General features: G+C 34.6%; 2 protein-coding genes across 12 annotated transcripts in view; both read right to left on the bottom strand.

Annotated features, from left to right (window-relative positions):
- Nucleotides 1–7,341: 7,341 nt before the first annotated feature.
- LOC100578888 (zinc finger protein 808) lies at nt 7,342–15,183 on the bottom strand. Its single transcript, XM_003250317.4, has 4 exons — nt 14,892–15,183; nt 14,437–14,583; nt 14,262–14,351; nt 7,342–14,190 (listed from the first exon to the last, which is right to left on the bottom strand). Exons 1-4 carry the CDS (start codon nt 15,033–15,035, stop codon nt 10,882–10,884), a joined length of 3,690 nt encoding a protein of 1,229 aa, XP_003250365.2. The 5' UTR covers nt 15,036–15,183; the 3' UTR covers nt 7,342–10,881.
- Nucleotides 15,184–15,465: 282 nt separating this feature from the next.
- LOC408741 (ras-related protein Rab-37) overlaps nt 15,466–21,404 on the bottom strand; it is a 236,822-nt gene continuing 230,883 nt past the window's right edge. For all 11 annotated transcript variants that reach the window (XM_016911227.2, XM_016911228.2, XM_392276.7 and 8 more), the window contains 3 exons: nt 18,449–18,559; nt 17,478–17,619; nt 15,466–17,060 (listed from right to left, as the gene is read on the bottom strand). In XM_016911227.2, coding sequence (XP_016766716.1) covers nt 16,943–17,060; nt 17,478–17,619; nt 18,449–18,559 — 371 coding nt within the window. In that variant the 3' untranslated portion in view covers nt 15,466–16,942. The remainder of the gene's footprint in view (nt 17,061–17,477; nt 17,620–18,448; nt 18,560–21,404) is intronic.

Genomic DNA, 21,404 nt, shown 5'->3' with positions numbered 1-21,404 from the left:
ATCAAAAAAAAAAATAGTATCTTCTATGAAGAATTTTAATAGAGAATTGCGCTCTGGATCAAAAAAAAAAATGGTTTCTTCTGAAAGAAGAATTTTAATAGAGAATTGTGCTCTGGATAATGAATGACTTGAACGAAGATATTGAATTCGCTCAAATTTTCATATTACTAGAATTTCAGAGATCTCGACCACGATATATTGGAAAATTGGGTCAAAAGAAAAAATGGTTTCTTCTATGAGAAAGAATTTTAATAGAGAATTGCGCTCTGGATAATGAATGGCTTGAACGAAGAATTTCAGAGATTTCGATCACGATATATTGAGTCAAAAAAAAAAAATGGTTTGTTCTGAAAGAAGAATTTTAATAGAGAATTGTATTCTGGATAATAAATAGCTTGAACGAAGATATTGAATTCGCTCAAATTTTCGTATTATTAGAGTTTCAAAAACCTCGATATATTGGAAGATATTGGGTCAAAAAAAAAATACTTTCTTCTGAAAGAAGAATTTTAATAGAGAATTGTGTTCTGGATAATGAATGGTTTGAACGAAGATATTGAATTCTCTCAAATATTATCAGAGTTTCAGAGACCTCGATATATTGGAAGATATTGGGTCAAAAAAAAATGGTATCTTCTATGAAGAATTTTAATAGAGAATTGTGTTCTGGATAATGAATGGCTTGAACGAATATTGAATAGAAAAGAAGAAAAAAATCTGAATCAAATTGAGAAATTTGTTGGATTAAATTTGTTTTCCTTTCGTATCCATTTATCGCGTTGAAACAACGAGTACGTTGTTTCCTCTAAATCGTTTCGGTGAATCTGTTTCCATGTAATTCCATGGATTATATGGAAATCTCGAGGAAAGTGAGATTAAGTAAGATTCTGGCCGCGTATCTATTATTTACCATTTACAAATTTAGTAGTTTCTGTTTCATAAACACAATATTGCGAAACAAGTCAGGAATCATGCAGTGTACAGAGATGTTGTAAAATGATATTAGGCGCTGCGTCTCGCATTACCTGTACACGTTCGATCATTTTCGACCGGTGGATTAACGATTTCGAAAAGTGAACACGAGCCGTAGCAACGATATTTTCACCAAATGTATTGATTTACGTTCACGAATTGCGTCACGAATTCGCGTCACGCGCAATTTCAAACGATTTCGAGCAATTTCGTTTCTCGAAAAATATTTTGAAAAAAAAAAAGAAAAGGAAGGGAAAAAACAAAAACTAAATTTCCTACGCTGAACGAGAAAAATATCGAAATGTATCAACGAGAAAAATTGTTATTTTCTTGATCGTAATTATTTAATAAACTTAATTTCATTTCGTTCAAAGAATTTCAAAGAGAAAAATAAAAAAGATCGATTCGAAATTCGAATTCTCGTTTATCTTCATCTCATTCTCTGATGTTGTTATTCGTGCAAGAAATAAATATAACATAGCGGAAAGTTGAAAATAAAAAATGAAAGGAGAAATCAACGGTGGAAACGATCAACAGGAATAATAGTTCACCATAAATCGAGCGCGCCGCGGCGACCAATGGGAAATGATCATGCAATTGCTGGAGGAGACTGAAGTGCATGTGCATCACGCGGTGATGCATTGAGAGCGAGGTCGTTCAAGTGTCGATCAAAACAGACACGAAACTGGCTCAACGTGAGCCGTTTTTAATTTTCTTTCTTTCCTTTCCCCTCCTCGAAGAAAACCGATCATAAGACCATTGGAAAAATATTTTTATTTTCAGAAAGAAATCAAAAGTTTCAAACTTTCTCACTCGCTTCCAAGATTCAATTTTGAAAGATCATTTCAACAATTCGAATAACGATTCAATCGTTATTACTGTTCTTTATTGTAATGGAAGGAAGAAAAAACTTAGCTTTCCAATGAATATTTTGCGGTCACGTTGAATGAAATCGAGAGCACGACGGAAGAATATTCGCGCTTCAATGTCAACTTGACAGGAAAAGTTAACACGTAAGACTCTCGTAATGAATTTTCTCTTTCCTCTTTTTTCTTTTCTTTGCGTACGCGTTACGTTAGATTTCGAAGCTGGATGGAATATAATTCGATTAGAAGGAGCTTCGGCCGTGACCAGGTTTACCGGACTTGTTATAATTGCCGATCGCATTATCAAGTGTCAGAAAATCTGCGAATGCACGGCGATTCGCGCGTGCCGAGACGTTAACTCGATTTGTGTCCCGAGGCCGAATCACAATTATTCGTGGAAAAAAGAGCTGATTTTACGCGGATTTTCAGATAATCGGGCTTCTCACGAATTCTCACGAGGATTCCTTAGGGAATTACGGATAATTATCGCGTATTAAATGGAGAATGTTCGAAGAATATTCAAAAGAAAGAAAATTTTTCTCGATTATCTTACGTCGTAATCGAGTAAATTTTTCTGCAATTTAATCTTATAAAAATATTTCTCCTCCTCTGGAAAAGAGGAAAAAGAATTCAAAAGTATTTTCCAACCATTCGCGCGAGATGACACTTGAATGAAAAGAAAGAAAATATCTAAAATAATTCGAAAGATGAATCATAATCCTCGTCTTTCAAATTCTTTCGAATTTTCCAACCATTCGCGCGAGATGATGCTTGAATGAAAAGGAAAAAATATGCGAAAAAAATTCGAAAGATGAATCATAATCGTGGATCCTCGTCCTTCAAATTCGAAAGAATTTTCCATCCATTCGATGATACTTGGATGAAAAGAAAGAAAATATCTAAAGGAATTCAAAAGATGAATCATAATCCTCGTCCTTCAAATTCTTTCGAATTTTCCAACCATTCGCGCAAAATGACACTTGGATGAAAAGAAAGAAAATATCTAAAGGAATTCGAAAGATGAATCATAACTTTCGTCCTTCAAATTCTTTCGAATTTTCCAACTATTCGCGCAAAATAACACTTGGATGAAAAGAAAGAAAATATCTAAAGATATTCGAAAGATGAATCATAATCGTAAATCCTCGTCCTTCAAATTCTTTCGAATTTTCCAATCATTTGCACAAAATGACACTTGGATAAAAAAAAAAATATAGAATTAAATAAATAAAAAGAATTAGAAAGATGGATCCCAATTATCAATCCTCGTCCTTCAAATTCTTTCAAATTTTCCAACCATTCGCGCAAAATGACACTTGGATAAAAAGAAAGAAAATACCTAAAGGAATTCGAAAGATGAATCATAATCGTGGATCCTCGTCCTTCAGATTTCTAAAGAATTTTCCAATCGCGCTAGATGACACTTGAATGAAAAAAAATATAGAATTAAATAAATAAAAGGAATTGGAAAGATGGATCCTCGTCCTTCGATTCGGATCGAGGTTTCCACGCGGGATACATAAGCGTGGAAGTGTCGCAAGAGAGTCGTTTCACGCCACGCATGATCAACGCTCGCCTTGTCACCGTATCGGATGGCAGCAGAAGGTAGAAAAAGTGAAAATGGGATCGAGTTCACTCGTTCGAGGTGAATCTTTTCCTCCTTGGAAACTTGTTCAACCGAGGAAGAAAACCCAGGGGAGTCAGGGATCAGAGGAGTCCAACTTTCGCTCCAACGCCAAGCTTTCCTCGGCCAAATATGAAGCGATCGAGGAAATTTGGGAAACCGTTCGAAAAAACGACACTGAATTTCAAGAAATTATAAATAAATAAGAAAATGGAGATGAAATAAAAATTAAATAAGAAAAATAAAATTGGGAAAGAACGAATAGAGAGATGGATCGATATTCATTAAGAAGGAAGGAAGAAAAAAAAAAGCAATATTACGCAATTATTTCGTCGGTGATCCGGTGCCAGACAAAAGTCGTTACGAAAGGCAAAAGCTGTTTGGACGCTGTCGCCGCTAATAAACCGGCCACCTCGGGCGACCGACATTTTTTTCTTTGATTAAATCACCGATCGATCATGCATTTGCATCCCAGCGTCCCTCCCAGCGAGTAAACGCCTCCAGCCAGCAGAAGAAACCTTTCTCGTACCGACGTTCGATAAAAATGACATTTCCACCAACTCGACGTTTAATTTCAATTTATTACGAGGCATCTGCGCGAGAATTCTTCCGGCAGAGAATTTAATTCTGATTGACATTTAGACTCGCGATCGATTAATGGCAGTTAAAATTCCACCGTATCCTTCCCCTCCAAAAAAATTTATCCAGATTCCTATCTCTCTTTTATTTTCATTTACCTACTTCTCTCTCTGCGTGTGCTTTTCCTTCATCGCAGAAGATATCTTTCGAGAACGATCTTCGAATAAATATTTTTCTACAAAGATTCTTCCACTTCTCTCTTGCTTTCACCCAACGTAAGAACACTTAAAGTCTAAATTTAATCTCTCGTCAAAATTCGATCCTCCAAGGTCCTCCCACAGATCGTGGGGAATCGAACGAGGGTTCGGGACACTCGATAATCGATTAATTAAACGGCGAGGCAGCGGCGTGTCACTCGAGGCCGCCTAATTAATCGAGCAGTCTCGAATAGTGGTACGTCCATACCATCTTACCCGATTAAAGTACCGTCCATTGTACACCAGAGGGAATGATTAAACGCGTAGCCAACTTCGAGATAGATACGAGCGCCCCCCGGTCACGCTTGATCGATGGATCATCGATCGTGCGACGACGCCTCGTTTCCATTCAATCCCGGTCGGATACGATCTACGATGACGTAATCGCGGTCAACGTTCCCCGAATCGACGCGAGGAACACGCGAGTTTCGACCAGCCTGGTCCTTCCTCGATTTCGATCACCGTACACGATGATCCATAGATCTCCTTCGATCGTTCAACACTGCGCAATTGTTGCGCAATTCGCATAATCGCCCGTTCTTTTGGAATTGTGGCCGGGGTCAAGGATGGTTACGCGTAATAGCACGAAGAAGTCAAGGTTGCAGAAACGATGTTTGAAAATTGAGTCTTTTTTTTTTGGAAAAAATAATATTCGTAAATGGAAAGTACCATTACTTTGAGGTAGGATTTAATTTCTTTTTTGGTCTAATTGTTAGACAACTCGATGTTTGAAAATTGAGTCTTTTTTTTTGGAAAAAATAATATTCGTAGATGGAAAGTTATTAATTCGTTATCATCACTTTGAGGTAGGATTTAATTTTTTTTTGGTCTAATTGTTAGACAACTCGAAGATGGTATCGACAAATGGTAACGTCAAAATTAATAGCAATAATTGGCGATGGATAATCTGGTGATTGTTACTCTTCGTTGTTACGTAAAGCCTATTTTAAAGTTTGTGCTTATGAAGAATGCTCTCTTTGGATTAGATATATTTTTTAAATCATTAATAACGAATTAATAACTTGCGTGTATTATTGTAATTCCGATTCAATACGAAGCGATGCATTTAAACGCAGTTCCATCGGAAAAGAAATCATAATTCCTACAACGTGAACCGTATTAGAAGGCTGATACGACGATTAGAAACTCGGCGTGTGTTGTACTCGGCGGCCGAGCTAGTTAAAAATCCGATCGATAAACAGCCTGTGACCTAACTCTCGCGTGCTGAATAATTAACAGCGTTACAGATACCAGTGTCTTTGATTAAGGGAATCTAAGTCAATTTGATGTATCGTCACTTCGAATAGCGTGAGTCAAAGTATAAATGGCATCACCGACACAAAACTCGCGTAATCGCGATGCGTATCTCTTCCATCCTATCGATTTCAAGAATTTATATACGAGGCAAAACATTTGTGCAAAAAAAGGAAAAAGAAAAAAGTGAGATCAATTAACAGAAAGATCTTTGATGCGTTACGATAAATCGAACGCGTAAATCTTACGTCGAAACTACTATTGAACAAGTGTATATGGTGTGCGTGATTATGTTGCAAGATTGAAATGGAGCAGCCCACGTGACCTTCTAGCCTGCTTCGATGTCATTCATTTCTAGTTGGCCGACCCAATTTCTCGCTCGACCGCGACACACGAAACTTTATCGTGTAAACGTGGATGCATAAAATCGATCGAATTTTAAAAGATGACACGAGCTTATGAATATATTTCCAACACGTTCCTAGATACTCAAATCTCTTTCGAGATTATGCCACACATACATATATGCCACACACAGTCGACTTCTAAATTGATCAATAAACTACGTCACACGCATTTAATTCGATATCGAATACGTATTGATTTTCCTCCGTTCCGATTATTCCACATTTTATTCCGAAAAATATATTCGTACATTCTGTAGAAATCTGTAAGGATTAATTATCGCAATTTATTCAAATTTTCATTCATATTCGTCGATGGTATCCATAGATCCATTCATTTTATGCAGAGGATCGATCATCAAAAATGAACGATAAATTTCGTATGATATATAATATGTAAGAAAAAACGTGAAGGGAAATATATTCGTCGCACGAAAGTGGCAGCAGTATCACTTTCGAAAAATTTAAGACGTTCAATCCTCTTTCAAAATACGCGGCAGGTGGCCTACGCAAAAAAAAAAAAAAAAAGGAGTCTTGCAACAATTTCGAGCGCACGTGCGCGTTCAATGTGCCACACGTGCACATAGCTTCTTCCGACGAGGATGGCTGCGTACAAAGTCGCATAAGGAACGCGCTCGTTCCACGTGGTGTGCAATTTTAGCGGCTATTCGCTCGCCTATGACGCCATAGAACGCCACTGAACGCGAAACAGTGGAACCGAGGCACAGTAGGCGCCATTATCATAGTCTTGTGATCGTCAATAATTACATTGTTGTATCGATTACGTGCTTTCCGAGTCTTAAGATTGGATGGCGAAGAGATACGAATTTTTAGGGCGGTGATATTTGAACTTTATTGATCAAATGTAATTTATATATTTATACGCTCGATATGTATATCTCGTTCGAGAGACACCCCTTATATATTTCCTTTTTAGAAGAATAAAAATATTTGTATTTCCTTCGTAGAACTTTATTTTTTTTTTTTAATGTAAAATTTATTTATATTTAAAACTTATCGTAGTATTAATATAATATAATCCTTAAATTTAATCATTGCGCGTTTGATGGATGTTCTCTGTTCACGAAGAAGACAGAGAAAGAAAATGTTCCCTCATCTTTTCTTCGGATTCTACAATACTTATACCAAAGGAGATATTGAAATCGATAGAGGTAACTATATATTCGATGCAATGTACACACATTTTTATATATATATATATATGTATACATAATATGTATAATATTGATAAATATCTGCGAAAAAAAAAAAAAAAAGAATTGCAACGTTCGTGTATTTGCATAATGGTTCGGTAGTGCTTCACAGTTTTTTCACATTGTCGTCCGTTTCGAAGAATGCACATTGCACCTTTTTTTTTTTTTTTCTTTTCTCTTAAACATCGAAACATTGTTCCTGTTTGCACAGTTTCATTAAGAAGCAAATAACGAAATATTTACGTTGCTCGATAACGTTTTCGAAACCCGGATCGTTTAAAAATGCTCGATGCATGAAATGAATTTCATCTTTACAGTCTTTCTTCATGATCCACATAAAAAGACACTGTACAAAAACATTCCATGTACAGAAATATAGAATTCTATATATTGTTCCTTCATTACAGATATACAATTATCGTCTGAAAAGTTCGGAACTATCGTAGTGTTACGTAGAACGATCATTGCGGGAGCGTAATTATCGTCTCAAACATCTGGTGTAAGAAACTTAACGATAGACGGAATGGTTGGACGTGCAAATATTCCATAGTAGGAACAGCACTTTAATTTTCCTCATTCGTTTCGTAATGTCAAAAAAACATTCACGTTTCTCTTAGCGGTCAAGGATAAAATTTATATTAAATTCGTATATTTAACGATAATGGATGTATACAGTGCGTTTTTCTGAGAAAATGGCGGGTGGAACGAATGCGCGACACACTGATTTCACATTCAATGCGAACCACCTTCTCTAATATACACGAGATATACAAGAAGGATGAAAAAAAAAAAATCAAAAATTGCATAATTAATCACTAATAGTGAAAGAAACTTGCATCCAATATTTCAATATATTAATTTCCATTAAACGAATTATTTTTTTTTCATTTGAAAAAATTTTCCCCCTTTCTAATCTTGAACAAATAGAAGAATCTTTACGAAACGTTTCCTTCTTTTCGCCATAGAAAAAACTATCGTTACGTAAAACATTTAGATTGACTTACGATTCCTTACGAAGAATTTGACTTGCATCGAATTTAAACAGCAACTTTCTTTCACTACTAGAAGTCATAAATAATACATGAAAAAATATTAGCCCTGTATATTTCATCCTAATATACATAATCATTAAAATGGGAGGAGAGGGGGGGGGGCACACACGATATTTTCATTATTTACCGAAAGTGTTAAATTTACAAATCAAATCATACAGCATTGCATGACAAAAATAATAAACGATAGACTATGTCAAGATCGATCGATCTTAAAACATTAGGTGTGGACATAAACTAAGCGTAAGATGTAATAAAAACATATAATGCTACAATGTATCTTACTATTACATATCAACATTTTCCTCTAAAAACTTAACAATGGGAGGATTTGGAAACATCAAAGATGGAGTCAGGAGGAATGAGCGGAATGCCCCTCCTTTTCTTTCCCCCTTGCACCGTCACGTCAACGACAAATACTAATCGCTAAATACTGTTCAAAAGCAGTTAGGAATCTGATTGTTTGAACCACTATACTCGAAATATTAACTTAAGTGACTTAAAGACTTGTCCAGACTTAAAGACACAGCTTGTAGATAAGTATTTTTGAATAGCACAAACATTTTGCAGTTACATAAGATATTGATAAACAATACGCGCATAGTCTATATGTACATTACTCGCAGATATTGTGCGAACAACTCTCACTATCGTGTTTTATTATACACGAACACATGTCTGTAATTACGAGCAAACCTTAACTAACAATGATAGTTTGGTAAACAAAATAAATCATTATGTACACCTTTTATATCTTCTAGAGATTTTATCAGAGGAGCTACCTTACTTGTTACGTTTAACGCGTGTTTGCAAATGCATGAATACACTGTACGCTAAAAAAGAAGATCTACGATTAGTCTGATCTAAAATCAGTACAAGAAGTCAAATTGTTCCCCTCTACCGCTTTAACACAAATAGAAAAAGAACCAAATTGCTGGACCGCGATTCTAAATTGGTTATTTCACACCCGTTGAGTTGCGAGTGTTCTAACCGATCGAGCTGTTCACGCCTGGTCTTTGTCTGGCCAGGTTCTTTCTCACTAGGTCTGTTGCTCAAGATGGCTGCCATCTGCAGTATCATGAAGCAATGATTATGATTGAGATAACTAACCATACTAACGTATACGAGAGACGCGTAATCAATATGATTACACTTGGTAAAATCTATTGAAAAAAATCTTTTTCCAATCTACGATATAAAATATTTTGTGAATATCTATATGAGAGATAATAAGGTTAAAACTCGACAAGACCATGAATCGACGGCAGCCCTCTGATGGCCACCACGGGAACTATCTCCATAAATGCGACAGAGATGTATTCACTGAGGAACATGATAGCCTAATTATTATAAGCAGTTTTAAAATAGAGAAAACAGTGATTCGAAACTTATATAAAAAAAACACTATCCTCACAGCGTTATCCTGTGAACGAGGAAAACATCGAATGATTCTTGGAAAATCGAAGATCTACACTTATTAGTTCTCCCTTTATTTGTTCACTATATGCAAAAAACGCTACAGCTTATACATTGCATACATTACAAGTATGCATATAATAATAAAATCTAGAACAACAGAGTTCTCCATTTTAGCATCCAGAAAACAACAGTTTTAGTAAAATAAAGTGCATAATCTAACCTCATCCCTTATCGCTCACCCCTCCCAATCATCCACCATCTTCTTAACCATACCATTAAAAAATATGTCACTCCTTCGTTTCTAACTTTCAGGAATGCACAGTTTTTCCAGTTGTCACGTTTCTACGGATCGCAATGGAAACAATTACCGTTGCTCGATAATAAAAAAATGAAAGAAAACAAAAGACAAAATAGGATATACTATGTAAATATTTCTCATATAGAGATGACGCAGCATGATATTTCATTCTTTGTCGAATGCACCATTCGAATCGACACATTTCAAATCAATGATTGAAATTATAAACTAGCTAATCATCAATTTCAACCTGATCCTCAATAATACTTATCAATTCATTTGGATACGTTTCAAAGATTCATTTGGATATGTTTGTTATCTAAATAAAATTCCTTATCAATTTGATTAGTCGATTTGAAACGTGTCAATAGATATTGTTATTAATTCCGATTTAATAATATATCAGTGTTCACTAAACGAGAACTGACGTCTTGATGTACAAATGCAAAATTCATTCAACAAAAACTATATAACTTTAGTAAAAACATCGAACGAAAAGATATATAGACAATTTCTTTCTCCCATGTAGGTCTTTTTCCCTTTTTCTTCGTTTCTCTACAATGCCTTATTTACAGAACTTATCGATCAGGCCTGCCATAGCCTAAGTTCTCAAAGGGAGTAGCTCCCATGATATTCAGAACAAAACAAAAAAAAATATATATTTAAATCATGCACACTAAACGAATAAACGTGAGGAAACACTATTATGTATTCCTCGCGTTCTTATGAACATCATAATTGCTAAAGTTGGATAAAGAGATTAACGTGTGCCTTTGTGATTTGGTAAAAAAGAATGTGTAAAGCAGCGCCTATTAAACTCGCAGAGTCTTTCTGTCCATAGGATCAAGCATTCGTTACATCATCCATATTCGATTCATCGTGATATCTATACGTTCGAATCCCCGCAGATTATTTCAGATACGAAATTCAAGATTCAAGATTCTACTGATTCGTGCCCTCGTGAATTTTGAAATAATGAATCTTCATAGCCTTGTTGTTGGGATACTTCACTTTACATCGGGGGCAAGTAGCATCTACCGCACCTTCCACCACGTAACTACTTAAATCCATTTCTCTATGGAAATTCTTGTTCTTCTCGGCGTCGTAGACGGTGTTGTGCACTGTCAGCATATGATTCGTCATAGCTGCTCTATTAAACACGTGTCTATTGCACAAGGAGCAGCTGAACATGGTGACCGTATGCGACAATTCGTGATGCTTTAAGGTCAATTGTGTAGGGAACGTGAGCTTACAGCCATCTATAGAGCAAGCATACTTATATTTGGGCCGGTCATTCTTGTGTTTCACAGTGAAATGCTGACGGAGATTCGGCACACCGCAGAACTTTTTATAGCAAATGTTGCATGCGACTTTGCCATCGTTGCAATGCAACGGTACACATTCCATGGTGAGCGATTTCGCGATGTTTCTTATCATATGAGACTTATTATGTACCAATTGTTTATGCTTATACAGTACACTCATATTAGGGAAGAATTTTTTACAGCCGTGACACATTACCGACTTTCTGCCTGCGCTCATGGCATCCATAGCAAATGGTACTTTTTTATCTTCCTCTTCCAATTTTATTTTTTTAGGTTTTGATTCTTCTTGAGACATTCTTCTCGTATTATTGTACTGTTGCGTTTGAGGTCGTTGAGTGAAAATATTGCTGTGTAAATTAAGCCTGTGACGCTGTAACGACTGATTACTGTTAAATACTTTATGACAAATTGTGCATAAAGGCTGATTACTCGAAAAGTTGCTAATAGCCACCGAGCTCGCTTTATGAAGTTTTTTGTGTCTCGCCAATACCTTTTTGGAACTGTAAAGTTTTCCACAGATATCACAAGGGAAATTGGTCTTTCGAATGTCACTCAAGATGGGCTGAGCCTTGTGCCATTGTATGTGTACGTTCAACGTCTCCTTATCAGGGAAAATATTCGTACAAAGTTCGCATTGGAATTCGTCACCTGCAAAGCTCTTCTCGCTTTTATTGCGAGCACAATGCACATCCCATAAATGTTTCCTCAATTCTGTTACATCGTTAAACTTATCACTGCAAACTTGACATTGGAAATTCCCGTTAGGTTTTGTCGGAGATGAACTCGGATAGGATTTTCGTGCCCTAGCCGGCCGACCACTAACGTTCGTATTGAACGATTCTTCTTTTTTAGGTTCTACCAATGGTTTTTGATCCTCTTTCTTCATAAATTTCAAACTCTGTCCATAATTCTCTCTATTGTGCCAACTTCTATGAATCTTCAACGAGCCTTCCTTCAAGAACTCTTTACCGCAAATATCGCATTTGAAACGGCAATCTTTATGGTGATTTTTGAAATGAAGATCTAGATTGGCTTCGAAGACAAATGTTTGTGGACATTGAGGACATCGAAGCATAGTTTTCGAAGCCTTTGAATGTGCGGATGTAATGTGCTGATCTCGGATTTCTTTGCTCTTAAATGATAGCCAACAATGAGAGCAATTGTAAGGAGGTTTCTCGATAGGATGAATATTTCTTATATGTCTCTTGAGATTCGCGGTGTTCGAGAATTGTCTTCCACATTTTTTACAATTATTATGTTTCGGTCCTGGATCCGAGATAGCACTTAAATTCATCGAGTTTGAATCTCGTGAATCATCTTCTACGGTACCGTATTCTACGCACGAAATATTTGCGTTTCTCTCATTCGGGTCTTCTATTCCATGATCTTTCATATGAATTTCCAAAGCACCTGCACTACTGAACATGCTACGACAGATAACGCAAGAATAGATTTTCACTTTCAGATGAAGATTCCTGTGTTCCGTTAATTCAGCTCTGGTTGAGAATTCCAGATTGCACAGTGCACAACTGTATTGATTGTTTTCAGATAATTGATTTGCGTTCATTTTAGTTTCGAATTTATTCCAGTCCTTGAACGACGTCGATATATTCTGTTTGTGCTTCATTAAATCGCTTTTCAATTGAAGAGGCTGTTTCTGATTACGCGCCATTCGATGCATCTCATGATGCTCCAAGAAGTCGCTAGGAGATCTGAATTTTTTGTTGCACTCAGAGCAAGTGAACTCTTTCTTTTTATGATCTGCCGTGATATGACTATGAAACTTTCTAAACACGAGATACGTCATACCACAATGAACACACTTATAGGACGTTCTGACCTCAGACGATAAACGTTGACATAGATCTCTGTGTTTAAGCATATTAGGTTTGTACCTGTAAATCATACCGCACAAATCACATATATGATTGTGCGCAGGATCGCCGTTTTTGTAAGGATGTGGTATATTTATACTTTCATTGCGTGGCTCCTTCATTATTTCTTGTTTTGGAGATGGTAAGGGTGTTATTGGTTTCAATTTGGGAGGAGATCGTGTAGGAGATATTAATTCCTCGTATTGTTTATCCGAGTGTTTTGATAAATGACTAAGCAACTGTTTTCTATTCTGCATAGGACGTAAACACATATTACAAGTGAAATATTTCTCTTCACCTTGATTCGGTATAACGAGTGCAATCTTCATCGCACATTCGAATGACATTTTACAATGCTGTTTATACATCGAGCGATCTGGGAATTCTGTCAAACACGCAATACACGTGTATGGCCTTAAATCAGGCATATGTTGACGAATATGGGAAAGTGTACTTCTACGATCACTGAAAGTTTGTTCGCAAGAATAACACATGAAAGTTTTCAATTGACTAATGATGTTTTGTTGCACTTGCGTTAATGGAGCATCTTTTTCCATGCTCATTAATTCATCTTCTAAATCTTCAACAAGCTCTTCTTCATCTTCCAATTCTGATTTTTGATTAGTGCCATTCTGTTTATCACTGTGAAATCTTTCCATGTGCTTTGTATAAGAATATTTAGAGTGCAGATTAATTTGACAATGTACACATTTTTGTTTGAAAACACGTGCACCTCTAAAATGGGTATGTGGACCTCTTCTGGTTTTTTTCTTACTTGCTGATGTGGATGCATTGGATTTTTGGGTAGAATCAGCCTCCATAATCCTATCCTCTGTGTTTGAAAGAGGATTCAAAACAAGCTCGCTACCAGTTACAGATTCTATCTCTATAGTACAATCTGTGTCATAATCCTGTGGTTCGGATTTTATATTTATATCCACATCTTTTGTTAAAGTTGATTGATTTTTCTCAAAATTAATTTCATCATCAGTTAATTCTACTTGGACATTGTTCGTTAAAGGATTCATATTCTCTTCGAGATTAGTAGCTTCCTACAAAGAAAAACATAAATTTAATATAGCTTAATTTTCTAAACACTGTTTTGAACCATGGTAAAACTTACCAAATCTGAATCATTGGTAGATTCGGATATGACTTCAATGTTGTCCTCACAAAAGTCCAAGTCAACAGGTTCGTCTTTAATTGTTACAACCTATAACAAATAAAAGTAATATATTGATTAAAATCATATATATTAAATTAACAAAATATAAAATTAGTAAAATATATATACTTACCATCGGGGTTGATTGTAAATTCTGTTCTAACCATTGCTGCAATTTATCTTGGGAACGTAGACATACTTCCTTATAATTATGCCACTGATTCACATTTTTTACACATTGCGCGCATATTTTCGTCGATAATTTGTCCGTCGTTAAAATCTAAAAGGTTCATGAACCCGATCAAAATGTGTATGCTCCAAAATTTGAATAAAAATCGGGTTTTCTTAAGAGTATTATCGCTATAAAAATGCTCCTTTGCCTAACAATGACCAACAATAATAAAAAGCAAAGAAATTCATGGTCATATTTTATCAATGTTTTTATCTATAACATGATCTAGTATAGACCTAACCTCAATGTACCCGCAGTATTACAGAGATAATATGCAAAAAGTTGAAAAATACGAAAAAAGAAAGAAACATTAAAAAGAATGAAAAGATTACTAAATAACAATATATCAAACATACCTGAATCGACAGACACGCTTGTATTTTATTGGCCAACGATACCGGAGAGTCTTCCGTTTCGAACACCGACGATTTTGGCTCATCGGTGGAAAGGCAGAGCCTGCATACGTTTTCCATATTTTGTAACTCTATCACTTCGTCCATTATGGACGTAAACACTCGTGGTTCTTCCTTGCACGATATCAGCTAGGTGTTCTGGCTGCCAGCGATACGCGCTTCTCAGAAGCAGGTTAGGGACGCAGCGTTTTGTTTGTACGTCGACATTTGAAACTGAGACCGAGCGGTTCATTTCGACTCATTCCCAGGGTTCAAGGAACAAGTTAGAAGAGGAGCGCGCGTTAGGCAGATGCATGCTCTGCTTTTTAACGTAGTATTTATTTATCAGTCATAATGTTGTCACGATTCGCGAGTGTCAAATGTGTGAAATATATATTCAGTGATAAGAAAAGAGACAAATATTTTATTGTGGACAATAAATACATAATCGTTGGATCGTTTCGAGAGTTCTTGCAACACGATTGACAGTGAGTGACAAACAAGGAAACAGAGGCAATGGTGGTAAGTCAAAAAACAATTTTATAGTTGGTCGAGTGGTCGTTTATTTTATATATATATATATACTTCTCAATATACATTTGACATGTAACTGTTTGTCATTTGTACACGTTGATAAGATACATTGCACATATATTGCAGGTAACGTTACATGATTATATTTCGTTCCATTTTTCCTTGTGTTCGTAATGAATTGTTTAGTAATCGTAAATGAATAAAATCAAACGTTCGATATTCTATATCAATTTCGAAATATCGATTGCAAATGATCATTGTGCGATTGTAAAAGTAATATTGTAGGTATAAGATCCAAAAACTTGAAATATAAATCGAGTTAATCGAAAATATTGTATCGTTTCATATATATTCACCATTAGATAGAAAATCTTAAAAATCAGACGTATGTTAGTCACGTGACTAATGTTACAACGTTATGAAAACTACACGATTACACGCACACATTACAAAACAAAGCGAGAGAAGATAAAAATTGAAAATAAAATATAAATACACGAAATTTTTTTAAACAATTATCAGTCTAAATAAATATTAAAAGATTTACAAATATATCTTAATACATATACATATATTTTTAACTGAATTTCAATCATATTCAATCATATAATCTAAAAACTACGCAAATAAGCTTTTCAACAAAATATTGAGCGTTTTTAATAAACCATGTTGTATATATGGCAGCTATATTTTGGGAAAGCTCTTCTACATAATGGTTAGTCTAAAACCGTATATCTACTTGGTACATGATGAGCTTTCATACAACATTTCATTAATTTCTCGATACCAAATTAGATAAAATTATTTAAAAATTTTTTTTAATCTTTTTCTTCTTTTTTTTTTCACTTTTTTCTAACATCATAACGATCATATTCAGTGTGCAAATTAGAACCATGAAGAGATTCCCTAAATCTATGTCATATATTGCAGATTTTTGTTTCGCGTTAACTATTCACATTAATGTACAGTACAGAATTAACCATCGATAAATAGATTTCTATACACGTATCATCAACAAGAGTTTGCTATCGGTTTCTTTCAAAAATATTGACATCCTATTCGTCTATATTGTTTTTTTATCTCTCAACAAATGTATTTTTCTGGTGGAACAAAAACGTATTTTCATTCTTTTTGAAATTTTTTATTCGAGATTTTAAAATTTATATCTTTGGCATAATTTTATCAATCCAAATAGCTTCTCTTGTATACAATAATTTTATCGAAACTCTTATCGAAAATCGATTTGTTTAAATAAAAAAATTGTAACAAATAAATTGTGCAAGTTCACAGAAAAATACATCTTTCTTCGTGAATGAAATGAAAATGTGTAACGTTTCAACGATTTCTGCTCTGAATCATGAGAACGAATATTTGAACGATCAAAATAGTTTCGCGCCATTTTTATGACCAGTTCCGGTTCATGTTCCACCATTCGTCTCGATCTATCGTAGGGAAATGTACGCGCAGGGTTATTGCGCAGTTCAGGTAGTCAGGCAATTAGAATTGAAGCATGAATTTCGTTGCGATTGTTGACGAACGTAGTCCTGCACGTTGAATTTCGTATCGTCTGGGTCATTGCTTTTCCTCGCCTTCAATTCTCTGAAATTATATAAAATAACATTTGATGACTATCAAATGCACATTGTTGGATCCGATCCAGATGAAGGTTCAATGTTATTTTGATGTTGTGGCAAAGATCAATTCATCAAGTTTGTATCGCTAGAAACGAGATGGAATATCGTATGTATATCATATTCTATTAATATAAATATATATACATATATATAATATAGATATATATAATTATAAAATTGCCAAAATTACACAGCGTTATCAAAATAGCAACAACGTAGTTTCGCTTATCTATTTTTTTTTTTTTTTAATTTGACAGTTAATTACACTATGTTGCTGCGAAGTTTCATCTAATTAATTTCCACATGTTTCGTTTATTTATTTATCGTTCTATTAATGAGTAATGATAAATCGATGACGATTGATGAAAGGATTCAGAAGTACCTAGCAACTGCCAAGAAGGCCAATTCAACGTTCAGGCCGGTTTTAGCCGAGGTTTCCATAAAGGGAACTTTGTACTCTTGCGCTAACCGTTCACCGTCTTCCCTCTTCACCACTCGTTCAGTTCCGCAGTCCGACTTGTTACCTGAAAACATTAATTTCAATTTATTAGATCTCGTTTAACTGGAAATTTTGCTTTGGTAGTTGATTGAGATGTTTGTTTGGAACTGGTCTAATGGGATGGACTTAATGAGATATCTCGAAGGTAATATACATATGTAACTTGTTTAGTATTACTAGTTGAGTAAACTTTATACATATTTACATATAAATTCAGTTGACATGTTCGTTAACTGATCACTTTACTTTATTTACTTTGGAAAAGAGAAAATTTTTGTTTCAACAACTGGTAATTTTTCACAATTTATTTTTAAGGGCAATTACTTCCTGAAATCAATCCCAATCACTGATAGAAAATTCAAACGTTTCATTGATCAAAAGAATTCAAATTCTTCCAATTTCAATAATAATCTAGTAATTAAATAACTCGAACGATGATATATTTAGAACGTCTTTTTATAGTTTTTACAAAAACAAGAAACTTGTTGAAACTATATAAAAACTAGTTGATCACAACTTTCTTGCAAAGATGATAAAAAAAAGATCTCTCTCCCTTTTTTTTCGTTTTTCCTATTCACTCGTATTCAAAAAGATACACAGAGATTCACATTACATCATCCTATGACAATGAATTTAATCTTATGTTTATTCAACATTTTATCCCGATCACTTTTATCCACTCAGAAGATCTTGATTCGCAAGATCTTGCAGCACGGTTGAGTCAGCAGTCCTTGTTGAACAGTGCTATTGCTAGATTAGTTCCTAAGTCGTTCAGACTTAAAATAAACGATGATTTCACTATCGACTTCTTCACTAGACACTAGATTTACTGTCTAGAAATAATCGAAACGTACCCAACAGCATGATGACCACATCCTCGTTCGCGTGTTCCCGAATTTCACTCAGCCAGGCTCTGATGTTATCGTAACTCGTCTTGTTCGTCACGTCGTACAGCAATAAAAGAGCTGAAACGAATAATGGTATGTTATGCAATCGGCCGTGATATACTCGCGATTGATAGACGCTCGGAGACAAAAAGTTCCTATGCGATTTTTCTACGTGTTATTACGCGTAAAATACAGCACATGCAGCTCGTTTATCCACTTTTTTTTTTATCATCAGAGGAATTTACACGCGTTTGTTTCGTTATTCGTTATAACCATTTCGCTCGTTTTCGTCGCGTGAAACGAATATTTTCACGGGTTGGCAAATTGAAACGCGAGGAAATTAAGTGTGTCTTTGCCTTTGTTCTCTTGAGAATGACTCTCTCGGGATATTATTCGAATGGAAATTTTTGAAACAAGTTGCTGCATACAGCTCCTTCAATTTGAATTTTCTCGGAAAAATATTCTTTTAAACGTTCCTTTTAATTTGTGTTTTTATTGAAATTAAAATTTCTTTAGTTTCAAAATTCTTATAATTTAACTTATAAAATTCTGAATAATTTTTCAATTTTATTTCACAGTGTTAAAGTAGCGAATAACTGTACACTCATAAAACTAATCATAAAACAAAACATTAACCTGAACACGTGGCTGCAGACCCAAAAACAGATAATTAAATATTTCTAGGTAATAATTCTGTAAATATTAAAGTTAAACAAAATTAACCTAAGAATACTGCAATATCAATAATAAAAATAGGATAAAAATACAATAGAAAAAAATTTTATGTAAAAGATTCATTTCTTATCGATAATCGTATTCATATACCGTATTCATATTCCACATCGATTATGAAACCAAAAATCGAACGTTGTTTCTCTTCTTTCTACCATGAAAAGCTCAGTTTTCTCCTGTGGTGGTGGCTTAAAGCTCGTCACAGAAGACGAAAGCTCGATCGTTCGAGCAATATCCGATGGTGAAGACACTATTGTCGAAACGTCTCCACGTCGTAATTGTTACCATGCCTTTGAGACGTCCGACTATTGTCGTGGCTGGGTCTACGGTGAAAGAAGGTTCCTCCCCGCAAACAATGGCCGACCCCCTACGGCAGACGCCGAGTTTCCTTCTCCGCTCTCTTTAACCCTTAGAATTCGCTTAAGTAGCTTTCCAAAATGAACGCCATCCTTCAGTTTCGAATCGTTCCACGACCTACTTTGGCGCTGCTGTATCGTCGGAAATGGTTATTGCGCCGAAACATTTTAGGGGAAATTTATTTTACTCGGTTGGTAGCGGAAAGTACTCGGAAGTTGCTTCTGAAAGATCGTGGAGAGATGTAAAACCGTCTTGTTTCATTTTTATCGACGCGTTACTATCACGTATCGATGAAAATAGTTGTTGCTTCGAAACATTTTAGGAAAAATTTGTCTCGTTGAATTTGGTAGCGCTTGCTTTCGAAAGATTATAGAAGATTGGTAGAAAGTGACTTTTTTAATTTTTATCATATCCTCATACCGTGTATTGATAGAAATAATAGTCACTGTTTCGAAACATTTGTAAGGAAAATTTATTTTATTAGGTTGGTAGTAAAAGTGTGGCTATTGATGAGAGTAATTGAAAATTGAGAAATAAAAATGTAGAATTTAAATGGGATTATTAATTAATTTAAATTTATCTTCATTCGCTCTTTTCATTTTAAAATTTATAGATTGAATATAATTTTTAACAAAATATACATGCATCATTTAAATTGAAATGTAATAGAACGTTTTGTCCGAGTACTTTCATTTCGCTGTTTCTAGAAAGTTTTCTTCAAAGAAATCGTTTCTGATAGTTGAAACGTAATTGAAAGCAATAATATAGAAACACAATTTACATAATATCCAGGCTATATGAATTTTCCGATTTTTTTTTTTTTTATTATTATCTTTTTCCATACCAGTTGTGCGAAAACGTCGTAAAGTTTTTATACGATAACCATTTCTTTTTCATTGGTCGATCAGCAAAAACTTGATATATAAACTTGGTAATAATAAATTGGCTTATCTCGTTCGCCATTTTTTTGTAACGATATCAATACAATGATTTATATAATAGAGATGTCGCGTTAATAAATCAACTTGTGAAATTAAAATAATATATTATTTTGTATTACAAATTTAATAATAAACTGTACAAATTCAATCCTGAGTGATCAGATTTGATTAGTATCGTGCGGTTAAAATTAGTTTCACAGACATTATACGACATAGGTATTATTATTGTAATGAAATCATAGACACGGCGGAGAATCCGCTAATTTATGCCTCGCAATGAATATTGTCATGTTATTGTCCTCTATTCCTGCTTCTCCAGACAAGTTGTCCAACTAGCAATTTAGCTATCGCCTTGTCTCGTGATTATTAGATGCAAAGCTGTTTGTAAATGGAAAACTGATTGTATAGGCGAAACGAGCTCTTGTCTGTCCTGGAAATTATTTTCAAAAAATTCCTTTTAATCCACGCCATTCATATCGTTAATTATTTCTCTCTCTCTATATATATATATATATCTAACTGGTAGCAATTAGATAGATGTCGAAAGATAAAAGGAAATACTAATATTTAAATTTACCCGTGACTAATCTAATCTAACTATTACACCGATTCTAATTAGCGATTCTAATTAGCGATTCTAATTAGCGCGTTATGCAAATATAGAGATTAGATAAAAACGGATAATGCAATTATAAAATATTTTGCAATTTTCCTTCTTCTGTCAGTTTCAATATTTTGCGAATTAAATTAAAAAAAAAAAAATCGAGACAAATCTATAAAATAGATCATAATTAGATATTTTTCGTGATAAATTTGAAAAATTTGAACGAAACAAAATTTGAAAATTACTTTCTTAACGAAATATTTTATAACGTGATATAGTTTCGTGTCGT

The sequence above is a fragment of the Apis mellifera genome, linkage group LG3, assembly GCF_003254395.2.
Source record: "Apis mellifera strain DH4 linkage group LG3, Amel_HAv3.1, whole genome shotgun sequence".
NCBI lineage: Eukaryota > Metazoa > Arthropoda > Insecta > Hymenoptera > Apidae > Apis > Apis mellifera.
Note: the sequence above shows the minus strand (reverse complement) of the source record. Positions and strands in the feature narration are given on the sequence as shown.